Source organism: Triticum aestivum, chromosome 5B (genome assembly GCF_018294505.1).
Source record: "Triticum aestivum cultivar Chinese Spring chromosome 5B, IWGSC CS RefSeq v2.1, whole genome shotgun sequence".
NCBI lineage: Eukaryota > Viridiplantae > Streptophyta > Magnoliopsida > Poales > Poaceae > Triticum > Triticum aestivum.
In genome coordinates this window covers 334,779,279-334,791,630 of record NC_057807.1, presented here as the reverse complement: position 1 = coordinate 334,791,630, position 12,352 = coordinate 334,779,279, and the positions used below count along the sequence as shown (strand labels likewise).

Genomic DNA, 12,352 nt, shown 5'->3' with positions numbered 1-12,352 from the left:
TTGTCGAAGCTTTGATCTATATGTTGTCATCAATTACCAAAAAAGGGGGAGATTGAAAGTGCAACTATCCCTAGGTGGTTTTGGTAATTCCTAACAACATATAGCTCATTGAGCTAATGCTATTTCAAGATAAATATTCCAGGAAAGCTCAATGATTGGCATGGCATGGATGAGAAAAGTGAACCCCTCAAAATGCTAAGGACAAAAGGATTGGCTCAAGCTCAAAGCTTAAGACTCTACATTTTCTATTTTAGTGATCCAAGATCACATTGAGTCTATAGGAAAAGCCAATACTATCAAGGAGGGATGAGGTGTTGCTTAATGAGGTTCTTGCTCAAAATGCTTAGTAATATGCTCCATAACCCCTCAACTACCTTCTCACATCCACATATGACCTAAACCAAAAGTCAAACTCGGCCCCACCGATTCTTTCCATCCGGCGCCACCGAGTTCAGATGTCATAGCCACTGCCACAAACCCTAGGCAAATCGGTCTCACCGATAGGGATCTTGATCTCACCGAGATGGGATTGTAATCTCTCTGTTTCCCTTCGTAACATTTCGGTACCACTGAGACGAGCGATCGTTCCCACCGAGATTGCAATGTAAACTCTCTGTTTTCCTTTCATAACATTTCGGTCTCACCGAAATGAGCGAATCAGTCCCACCGAGTTTACTTGACCAACTCTTTGGTTAGCTTATTACCAAAATCGGTCCCACCGAGTTTTTGTAATCGGTCTCACCGAGATTACATTATGCCCTAACCCTAACCATATCGGTCCTACCGAGTTGCATGTCGGTCCCACCGAAAATCCTAACGGTCACTAGATTTGCTGAATCGGTCCGACCGAGTTTGTCAATTCGGTCCCACCGAGATTGGCAAGTTGTGTGTAACGGTTAGATTTTGTGTGGAGGCTATATATACCCCTCCACCTCCTCTTCATTCGTGGAGAGAGCCATCAGAATGAACCACACTTCCAACTAACATTTTCTGAGAGAGAACCACCTACACTTGTGTTGAGGCCAAGATATTCCATTCCTACCATATGAATCTTGATCTCTAGCCTTCCCCAAGTTGCTTTACACTCAAATCTTCTTTCCACCAAATCCAAATCCTGTGAGAGAGAGTTGAGTGTTGGGGAGACTATCATTTGAAGCACAAGAGCAAGGAGTTCATCATCATCACACCATTTGTTACTTCTTAGAGAGTGGTGTCTCCTAGATTGGCTAGGTGTCACTTGGGAGCCTCCGACAAGATTGTGGAGTTGAACCAAGGAGTTTGTACGGGTAAGGAGATCGCCTACTTCGTGAAGATCTACCGCTAGTGAGGCAAGTCCTTCGTGGGCGACGACCATGGTGGGATAGACAAGGTTGCTTCTTCGTGGAACCTTCGTGCGTGGAGCCCTCCGTGGACTCGCGCAGCCGTTACCCTTCGTGGGTTGAAGTCTCCATCAACGTGGATGTACGATAGCACCACCTATTGGAACCACGACAAAAACATCCGTGTCTCCAATTGCGTTTGCACTCTCCAAACCCTTCCCTTTACATTCTTGCAAATTGCATGCTTTACTTTCCGCTGCTCATATACTCTTTGCATGCTTGCTTGAATTGTGTTAAGATTGCTTGACTTGTGCTAAGTTTGCTAAAATATGCTAAGAACTAAGATTGGGAAAAGGATAAGTTTTTATTTGGTCAAGTAGTCTAATCACCCCCCTCTAGACATACTTTCGATCCTACAAAGAGTTAGGCATGAGACGTGATGCACAAGAAAGAGCACTTGAAGAGAGGGAGAGGAAGCGGCAAGAAGAATTGGAAGCTGTGAAGAAGAGTCGGCAAGAGAAGAATGAAGCCTAGGAAAAGAATCACCAGGAGATGGATACCCTGATTGGTTTTCTCTTAAGGGCTCAAACAACTTAGTAGTCCCAGTACAAACCTGTCGATGCATAAAGGTCATCCTTTTGTGGTGGAAAAATAGGTTCTGAATCATACGTTGCAATCATCAGGACAACACATGTGGTCTTTAGTTATCTAAATATTACTTTTCAACTTGTTGATTGTTGTGTCAAACTTGTGAGTTACCGTTATTTTTTTATTGTCATTTCTTTTTAAAGGATGACTTGGCTGAGATGATTGAATATATAATATGATTAAATTTTATTTCAATTTATAGTGTGATTTGGCTCTAACTTACTATATAATGTGATGAGACTAAAATTAAATACTTACTATGATGTGCATTTGTAATGTGGGGAATTTGATAATTCATCATAATTTAAATTCAAAATAAATTAAATATGTTTTGATGGCGTGGCATCAAGTCGATGGTGTTGCTCTATCACTGAATATGGTTGAATAATACAGATTGGCTCCTAACATGTGACATTACTCGGTTGTCATAGAAATGATGAGTCGTTGACATTCCAGAAAATGTCACCGAAGGTCCAAATTTCAGTGACATTTTGTGTGTGCACTGTCACTAGGAGTAATCAGTGACGCAGATTCTATGATGATGCTCATGACACGCATAAAACGTCACTTAGGGGTAATGTGTGATGTTATTAGCTATTCAATGGCATTTTTTGTTTATCACAGTATGCCCAATCTATTGTGGTGTGTATTGGAGTTTGTGTTGAACCTGTCCACAAAGTTTACAACCCACTCCTCTTCTCTCCCCTCAACCTCATGAAAAATCTAAGGTGGAAACTGTTATAGCCCACTTATGTCACTCTTACACTTGCTCTCTACAACCTACTTATCTTCTCTCTACTCCAAAAAATCAAACATATGATGTGGCAACTATTATATCATGCTCACATGCATGTGCATTAGTTCCCGTAATAAACAAAGCAGTTCTAATGTTCTCCTCCCTCATGCGGGTCCACGGTAGCCTCTTATGTGTGTTCATTGACTGATTTCATAGGGCATTAATCACAAATTAGTCAGTTTTTGCAATGAGGGAGAGTACCGCACAAATTTAACGGCATATTAATCATGGGTATTAATAACAAGTAATACCAATGCGACATCCATTCAGAGCAAGTACAATAGTGGGATATAAGCCCGCTTACATGGCATTTTTCTCTATGTGAAGGAGAGAGACAAGGAAAAAAATGAAGGAGTGGGCTTTCATGCAAGAGCCATCCTCTGCGCGTTCTCCTAGGTAAAACATTTAATGAGAACAAAGAGAGAGAGAGAGAGAAAGCAAAAAAAGTTATGGACTTGTAGCCAACCTTATAGTAAACTCTATTGTATGAGTAATTAATGTTGCTAACTCTTCATGACATGACATATGTCTATATAGCCAGTAACTGGCTATATTATTAACCATACTCTTATGTCCCAACGCTACTGCCCTCTCCTCTTGCGTGCCAGTGAGGCGGGAGTATTCTACATTCATTCTACTCCCTCCATTTGGGTTTGAAAGTTGGGGGCACCGATATATAAGTCTTCAATTTTACTAACAAACCACGTTTTATATGCGACAAGAAAACATATGTTTAGGAACATTATTCGATAGCGAATTCAATTTCTTTTATGGAACATAACACATGTTTCACTAGTCAAATTAAAATCCTAAAAGCCCGCGCCCGACTTACAAAACCGGATAGAGTTAATTTTTTTAGTAAAATTCATTCTACTTTAGTTATCTGAAATGCATTACTACTGCATATGATCTCACTAAATGCTCTATTTTTCTTCCCACCATTTACAATGAAGTTGATTGTTTATACATTTATTTATTTATTTGTGAAAGTATACATTTATTTATTATGCTAATTGAGTACATTGGCAACAATTGATAGACCATATCGTACATTTGAACATAGAATTGTCTTCATTTCCGCCAGAAATAATACTGTATTATTCCAACACAAAGGTGAGAAGAAGAAAACTATCTATGTTTATTACTCTTTTTTACGGAGAACACGTATTATTTGAGTGCATCTTATTTTACCTTGAATAATTGTATGATAAAAGACCAATAAATTAATTGTGGCAATTCATAATAACAACCATTGTATTAAGCTTTACAAGAGAAGTGGTGACAGACTCCACATGTGAGAAATAATTTGGTGAAATTTTGTCAACTATTGTAATTTTTCTGTGTCCTATATTTTCTCCAAGGTAATATATTTTAGTAGTTATATTTATACTGTTTATTCAAATAAATCTAAATCCGGTGATCACATTACAAACACATATCATATCATTAACCGATATGCATTTAAAGATCAATGTGTCTTCACTTGACATGATTTGAGCATGACAACTGAAAAGGAGAAAAATGACTTTCTTTAAATTATTTATTAGTTTTTTAGATATATTGTGCGATAAAATAGCTAGTATATGATGGTATTTTTAGTGGAAAATTTTGCAGCATAGTATATTTATTTGAGGAGTATCTGGCTGGAAAATAAGTTGAATGCCGTCATTTTGACATGTATGTAGAACTCAACTTTGTGGTGTCAATTGGTCTATCGATAACTTTGTTTCGATCCTTCAAAATAAGTTATCCAAAGCCAAGACATGTTCCCAACACATATAATCTCCGTAATGGCTAGCTGATGATGTACAATAGCATTTGGCGCGATCTGAACACAACAAGATAAGCTGACCCAGCCAATGGCATGATCCCATCCGATAACATTACTCAATTCGAGATGAATGTGAGAAAAAATGTCTTATTTCAAATGTATTCTTAGCTTATTTTGAAATATTGTGCGATAATATGGTCACTATATGATGGCCCTTGTAGCGTAGAATATATTATATTTAAGAAATATCTGGATGGACAGTGGCGTAGCTAGGGATTGGCCAGGGTGGTCCATGGACCACTCTGGAATTTCCCCATAACTTGTATATAGTGTAGTAAAAACATATTTCTTTGAAAATAAATAAACATATGTAAATATTTTCATTAATGGACCACCCTGAGTATTGGGCTGGCTACGCCACTGGATGGATATAATAACTATTGTCCTTTTGACATGTCCATGGAACTCAACTTTTGTCAACCGGTATGTCAATAACTTCGTTGGTTCTTTAAAGAAGATATTGAAAGCCGAAACATGTTGCCAACACATATCATCTTCATAACAACATGCCAATAATGTGCGCATTTGGCACCATCTGAGCACAATAAAATACAATGACTTGCAAAGAGTTGAAGCCAATCAATGACACAACTTCCTTTTGCTCCCCACTTTGTTGGAACAGAGACATCTAAAATTGCCGCCGATAAATGTTACTCAATTCCACTTGAACATAACAAAATACATTGGCTCACAAGGAGTTCAAGCCAACCAATGGCATGAACCCCCTCCGACACGTGTTACCCAATGTGAAAAACACGTGTCAAAGTGTGCATGACACCACATGCTTCGCCCTTGGCGCCAACTTTCGACACAACATGCAACCTCTCGTCAATCGGAATCAGGGGCTCGGCTCCACACCAACTCCTCCCCTCCGGCGATGGCATGCCGGGTACCTCATTTGGTACCCTTAGCCAAGATCCACAACTCTCCTTCCCCAATGGTATCACTACCCTACTACAATGCGCTGACAAAACCAGGGAGGCTTCCAATCCTGTAACTCCCTCCTTAAAACCCCTTTGCCCACACTCCCCACTCTCTCCACCCACCAAGCCCCCAACCATGGCCGCGCTCCACCGCCTCCTTCTCCTCCTCCTTCCCCTCGTCGGTCTCCTAGTTCTACACCCACTCCCAATTGTCGCCTCCTACGACGCCAGGTACCTCCTGGCCGCCAAGGCTGACCTCTCTGACCCCGCCGGCGCCCTCTCCGTCTGGGAGGCGGAGTCCAGCCATTCCCTCTGCGCGTGGCCGCACGTGCTGTGCGCCGGGCAATCTACCACCGTCGCCGGGCTCTACCTCGGCAAACTCTCCCTCGCCGGCGGCTTCCCGGCCTCGTTTTGCTCGTTGAGGTCCCTGCAGCACCTCGACCTCTCCCAGAACGAGCTAGTGGGCCCTCTGCCCGCCTGCCTCGCCGCCCTCCCGGCACTCTTGAACCTCACCCTCGCCGGGAACGGCTTCTCCGGCGAGGTCCCGCCGGTTTACGGCGGCGGCTTCCGGTCGCTCGTCGTGCTTAACCTGGTCCAGAACTCCATCTCCGGCGAGTTCCCGTGGTTCTTGGCCAACATCAGCACCCTCCAGGAGCTCCTGCTCGCCTACAACGCGTTCACACCGTCGCCGTTGCCGGAGAAGCTCGGCGACCTCGCCGACCTCCGCGAGCTGTTTCTCGCCAACTGCTCCCTGAGCGGTGAAATCCCTTCTTCCATCGGAAACCTCGGGAATCTCGTCAATCTGGACCTCTCGATGAACGCCCTCTCCGGCGAGATACCCAGAAGCATTGGGAATTTGAGTTCTCTGGTCCAGATGGAGCTCTACAAGAACCAGCTCTCCGGGAGGATACCGGAGGGGTTGGGGGGCCTCAGGAAGCTCCAGTTCTTGGACATCTCCATGAACCGGCTAACCGGCGAGATACCGGAGGACATTTTCGCCGCGCCAAGCCTGGAGAGCGTGCACATTTACCAGAACAACCTGACTGGGCGCTTGCCGGCGTCGCTTGGTGCGGCGCCGCGTCTTGCCGATCTAAGGATGTTCGGCAACCAGATCGAGGGGCCGTTCCCGCCGGAGTTCGGGAAGCATTGCCCTCTCGGGTTCCTGGACATGTCGGACAACCGTATGTCGGGACCAATCCCGGCTACGCTGTGCGCTTCAGGGAAGCTGACGCAGCTCATGCTGCTGGACAACCAGTTCGAGGGCGCCATTCCGGCGGAATTGGGGCAATGCCGGACGCTGACGAGGGTCCGGCTTCAGAACAACCGCCTCTCTGGCTCCGTGCCGCCGGAATTCTGGGGATTGCCCCTTGTCCAGATGCTCGAGCTTCGTTCCAATGCTCTGTCCGGCACGGTCGATCCTGCCATTGGTGGTGCCAAGAACCTGTTCGACCTGCTCATACAGGACAACCGGTTCACTGGCGTTCTGCCAGCCGAGCTGGGGAATTTGTCCTTGCTGCGAAAGCTTCTTGCCTCAGACAACAACTTGTCCGGTCCGGTGCCGCCGTCGGTCGTCGAGCTTTCCGAGCTTTCCCAGCTGGACCTGAGTAATAATTCCCTCTCCGGGGAGATCCCACGGGAGATTGGACAGCTGAAGCAGCTGACAGTGCTGAACCTTTCGCACAACCACCTCGCCGGGATGATCCCTCCAGAGATTGGGGAAATCCACCGGATGAACTCGCTGGACTTGTCGGAGAACGAGCTCTCCGGCGAGGTGCCCGTGCAACTGCAGAACCTCGTGCTCTCTGCTTTCAACCTGTCGTATAACAAGCTCAATGGACATCTGCCTCTCTTCTTCAGTGCCACGTACCAGCAGAGCTTCTTGGGTAACCCTGGCCTGTGCCATGGGATATGCGCAGGCAACGACGACCCCGGTGCCATCCCGGCCGCCAGAGTCCACCTGATCGTCTCCCTCCTCGCCGCATCCGCGGTCGTCCTGCTCATGGGTTTAGCATGGTTCACCTACAAGTACAGAAGCTACAAGAAGCGTGCCGCCGAAATCAGCGCTGACGAGTCAAGTTGGGACCTCACATCCTTCCACAAGGTGGAGTTCAGTGAGATGGACATAGTGAACAGCCTCGACGAGAACAACGTGATCGGCAAGGGTGCGGCAGGGAAGGTATACAAGGTGGTCGTTGGGCCTAGCGGTGAGGCCATGGCTGTCAAGAAGCTCTGGTCAAGCGACGTCGAAAGCAAGAAGAAGAGGAACGATACTTTTGAGGCTGAGGTGGCCACACTGGGCAACGTCAGGCACAAGAACATTGTCAAGCTCTTCTGCTGCGTGACCAACAGCTCCTGCCGGTTGCTGGTCTACGAGTACATGCCGAATGGCAGCCTGGGGGACCTGCTCCACAGCGCCAAAGCCGGCATCCTGGATTGGCCAACGAGGTATAAGATCGCGGTCCACGCCGCCGAGGGCCTCTCCTACTTGCACCATGACTGCGTGCCCTCGGTCGTCCACCGGGACGTCAAGTCGAACAACATTTTGCTCAATGCGGAGTTCGGCGCAAAGGTTGCGGATTTTGGTGTTGCAAAGACTATTGAGAATGGGCCGGCCACCATGTCGGTCATTGCTGGCTCCTGTGGTTACATTGCTCCTGGTGAGTTCTTGATGCCTGATTTGCTTCTAGCATGTTTAAAACGTCATAAAAAATGTTGCACGCTTTATACTGCTGTGGTTTGTAGAAGCTTGTCGTTTCCTAACTTCAGTCTACATTTACATGACATTTTCTGCATAATTATGTGGTAATTTTGTTCTTGTGCAACTGGTGCCACTGCTAAAAGCTTGTATTTTAGAAGGGATCGTGTGTGTGATTTTGTTCTTTTGTGCATTGCAGAGTATGCCTACACTCTCCATGTAACAGAGAAGAGCGACGTGTACAGCTTCGGTGTGGTCATCCTGGAGCTTGTCACCGGCAAGAGGCCCATGGCGCCAGAGATCGGCGAGAAGCACCTGGTGGTGTGGGTTTGTGACAATGTTGACCAGCATGGTGCGCAGTCTGTTCTTGATCACAGGCTTGTTGGCCAGTTCCATGATGAGATGTGCAAGGTTCTGAACATCGGCCTGCTGTGCGTCAACACCGTTCCGAGCAAACGCCCACCGATGAGGGCTGTGGTGAAGATGCTGCAGGAGGTTAGGGGAGAGAACAAGCCGAAGGTGAAGAAGGAGGTGGCCCCTGCTCTCTGAAGAACCATGGATAGGAATAATGCTAATTTTGTGCACTCCTTGGATCATGTACTTAATACCGTTAACTAGGAGTTATATTCGATCTTCAGAAGTGCACTGCTGATAGCAGCTAGTAGTAGTTTGCTCTGAACATTTAGAAGTGCACTTTGGTAAACTCAAAAGCCTGGAAGCTAACCTTTTGCTCTGAATGAACGAATGAAATGTGCAGTTGCTGTCAACCAATCTGTGACGGAGATCCGATGTTGTTGCAAAGAATGCTTGATGCTTTTGTGGTGACTAGCTGTAACTTTTGTTGCCTCCATTTCCAACACTGAAAAATGCACTTTGTTTCCTTTTCACACAGCCTTTTCGACGTGGAGATGCTTTGGAACAACTTATGGAGATGCTACCATGCTCAGTGGGCTGAATGAAGCACTCATGAATCAGAACAGGAGTAGAAGTCTAGAAGTCCTATCTAAAGCATGCTTTGATAGCCCTGTTACCAGCATTAGTGCTTAGTGCTTTAGTGGTAGTGATTGCATTTCGGTGTCCCTGTTGACTGCTGTTCTCGTTTCTTCTTTTGGTCGGTTTTCCTTTTGATTGTGCTGGTAAAGCAACCTCTGATCAGTCTCCGGTACCCATGGCTGCTGTAGTAACAACATACCATAAGCTGGAGGTAGCATTGCCCTTATGCACTCTTTGGCCTCCCCTTGACTACGGATCAGAAGTTTCACCTGCCTTTGCAGCTCATAAATCATTGGTCGCCGGGACAGGTAAACTGCGCACAAGTTTATAGGGACAAAGAACTTTATTGAGATGCAGTTCTAGAACCTATGTTCAGTAGAACACAGAACTGTGTTTAGTTTCACAGTGGCACATACTAGGTCCTTGGTAGGACCAGCGTAACGAGATCTAATTTGCAACTTCTCATTGGATAAATTGACATGGTGCCATGGCGTGTGTTTGATCAGTGTTTAGCCCTTTCTGTTTTGTGTTGCTTTCTCTGGTTTTTGCACCGCCCAGGCTTTCCGACCATGCATGGATGTGCTTCCTTACCCTTTCTGATCCAGAGCCATCTTGCACGAGTGTATGCAGACGGAGCTGTTATGTTTTCTTCATACAGATGGAGTAAAGTTCAGGAACGAGAAACATGCACCCTGAATGTTAGGAAATGCATGGATACCCATTGAGATGACGACACCATGATGAATCTTTAGAACTTCATGCCCCTGGGCTCCACGAATCTCCTCTCCAAAAAAAGGGCGCATCCACTAGTAGAAGACTACACCACTAGGGGTCGTGGAGCTGCTGCTGCTGCACATTTTGGTGTCCTCGGCGGCCAATGAGACGCGAGTGCCGGCGCAGCCATCGCTGAACCATGATGGTGAAATGCAACACAGCACAAAATGGAGGGAAAAAAAGAACAAGTGCAATCAGCATATGATTGGAGAGGCAATGCCTTTTCCGCCTTTGTGCATGTTTTCACATGCATGGTGCGTCTATGCTTTGTGCATGGACCGACCTACACTAAGGGCAAATGGTGCGTCTCTGCTTTGTGGACAAGACTACAAACAGCGGAACTCAGAAAGACTTGTAGACAACATGCAGTTTTTTTCAAAACGACGAGCCACCTCATTGATTTCCATTAAAGAAACCGCCACAAAGTTATTACATGAACTAAAAACAGCGGAGCTCAGGCATTCTGGAGTGCCCTGCGCCTCTCCACCACGGGGGCGACAGTCCGTGCCCTGCACCACTTCGACGTCTCCGGGGCTGTCGGTGCGGCGTCGCCGCATGCCTTCGCTCTGTTATGCTGCTGGCACCTTTGGAAGAGGAGGAACGCGGTGGTGTTCCAGCAGGAATCCCTCTCCCTCCGCGCTACGCTGAAGGCTTGCCGTGATGACGCCGTTCTCTGGCGCAGCCGGTTCCCCATGGACGATCGTGGACACATTGACGTGTGGCTTGGCATCCTGCATCTGTAAAAGTGTGTGAGGTGTTTGTGTAGTGTAGGGGAACTGTTCCCCGTCCCCAACCCCCTGCTGCTGTATTGTGTTGCCTAAACAGGCTCAATATATATATTCAGGTGGGGGAGTTCTCTCCCCCCCCCTTGAAAATTCAGAAAAAATAATAAAAAGGACAGTACAGATAAAGCTGGCTTGAAACACATCAGAGAAAATATCAAGGGCATGTTTGGTTGCCTGCATAGAGCCAAACCAGGCCTGCGCGGGAAGCCAGAGGCCTGTTTGGTTGCCTGGTTTCACTGTTGGGCCTGCATCGCACGCTCCTTAAAACAGCCCAGAGGTTGGCTCGCTGGAAACGCTCGAATCGGCAGTTTCTCGCGAGGCAGGCCGAGCCAAGCGCAAGCAAGCGGGCCCTTGCACGAGTGGAGACGGGAGGGATGCGAGGTGATTACCTGAGGTCTTCTTCAACCTCTAGTAAGCTCCTATCTAATCTCCCTCTGATCTACACAACGGTGCTTCGGTTCGAGGTATGCTCTACACGAAAAAGATGCACCTCGATGCTAGGGTTCCATTCAGGCGATCGGTTCGTAGTTTCGTCGGCCGTAAGTTCTTAATTTCGTCTTTCCGTTTGGAGCTATTCTGGACGAATTTTGTCAGATTCGTCGCGCACCATCGATCATTTAAATTTCCTTTGACCAGCAGCCTAATCTCGCAGTTCCTCACAACATTCGTGTTGTACGTTTTTGGTTTCGACGATCGTAGCTTCATCTCTCTTTGAACAGCAGTCTACTGCATTGACGCCACCATGTGGAGCTCCTCTGTCCTCTGCTCAAAGCCCTCCTGTTCGCCCCTCTCGACGGCGACGCCCGTCCCCTTGATCTCCTTGCCCGCGTCCTACTACACTAGAGTCGTTTCCGGCGTTGCTCATCTCGGCCTATTCTCTGTCGTCCTCCTACTGCACTGACGCTGCAATGGCGTGCACACTGCAGTTCGCCGCGCCGTCGACGGGGTCGATCATCTTGGCCTCCTCTCGGCCTCCTCTCTCTCGTCCCACTACATTGGAGTCGCTTCCGGTGTCGATCATCTCGGCCTCCTCTCTCGTCCCACCGGGCGGACGATACCATGGAGCGAGCACTGCATTCTCCTCCCCTGTCCACTATCTTTTCGCGAGCACCGCAACTAGCTCGCCGACGGTGTCGCTCACCGTACCGCCGACTGGGTCGCTCGCCCACGACTCCATGCTTGTCATGTCGGACACGGCGCCACGGCCACTATCCACCGCAGTCGCCATGGTCCGGCGCACACTGCATTTCTTCTCTCCCTTCCTCTGCTCGCTCTTAACCCTGTGTGCTAACTGCAAGTGCTAGTTCTTAATCATACCCCATGCAGGCAACCAAACAACGTGTAGCTGTATGTATCGGTGTCAAAACCGACAAATCTCGGGTAAGGGGGCCCAAGCTGTGTGTCTGAAGATCAATGGTAACTATGGAGAAGGGACACGGTGTTTACCCAGGTTCGGGCCCTCTTAATGGAGGTAAAACCCTACTCCTGCTTGATTATATTTGAGGGTATAGGGGTTACAAGAGTTGATCTACCTCAAGATCGGTTCGGCTAACCCTAGATAGCTAGCCTAACAATGTTGTGATCCTGT

At 47.3% G+C, this 12,352-nt stretch overlaps 1 protein-coding gene across 1 annotated transcript; it reads left to right on the top strand.

Annotated features, from left to right (window-relative positions):
• Positions 1-5,590: 5,590 nt before the first annotated feature.
• On the top strand, positions 5,591-9,047 carry LOC123111723 (receptor-like protein kinase HSL1). Its single transcript, XM_044532573.1, has 2 exons — positions 5,591-8,174; positions 8,412-9,047. The coding sequence occupies exons 1-2, from the start codon at positions 5,654-5,656 to the stop codon at positions 8,759-8,761; spliced, it is 2,871 nt and encodes a 956-aa protein (XP_044388508.1). The 5' UTR covers positions 5,591-5,653; the 3' UTR covers positions 8,762-9,047.
• Positions 9,048-12,352: the final 3,305 nt, after the last annotated feature.

Excerpts from the sequence above, each read along its gene's own strand:
- LOC123111723 (XM_044532573.1), top strand. The coding sequence starts at position 5,654 with ATGGCCGCGCTCCACCGCCTCCTTCTCCTCCTCCTTCCCCTCGTCGGT. Across the intron at positions 8,175-8,411 it reads CTGTGGTTACATTGCTCCTG|AGTATGCCTACACTCTCCAT; the intron begins GTGAGTTCTTGA and ends TGTGCATTGCAG.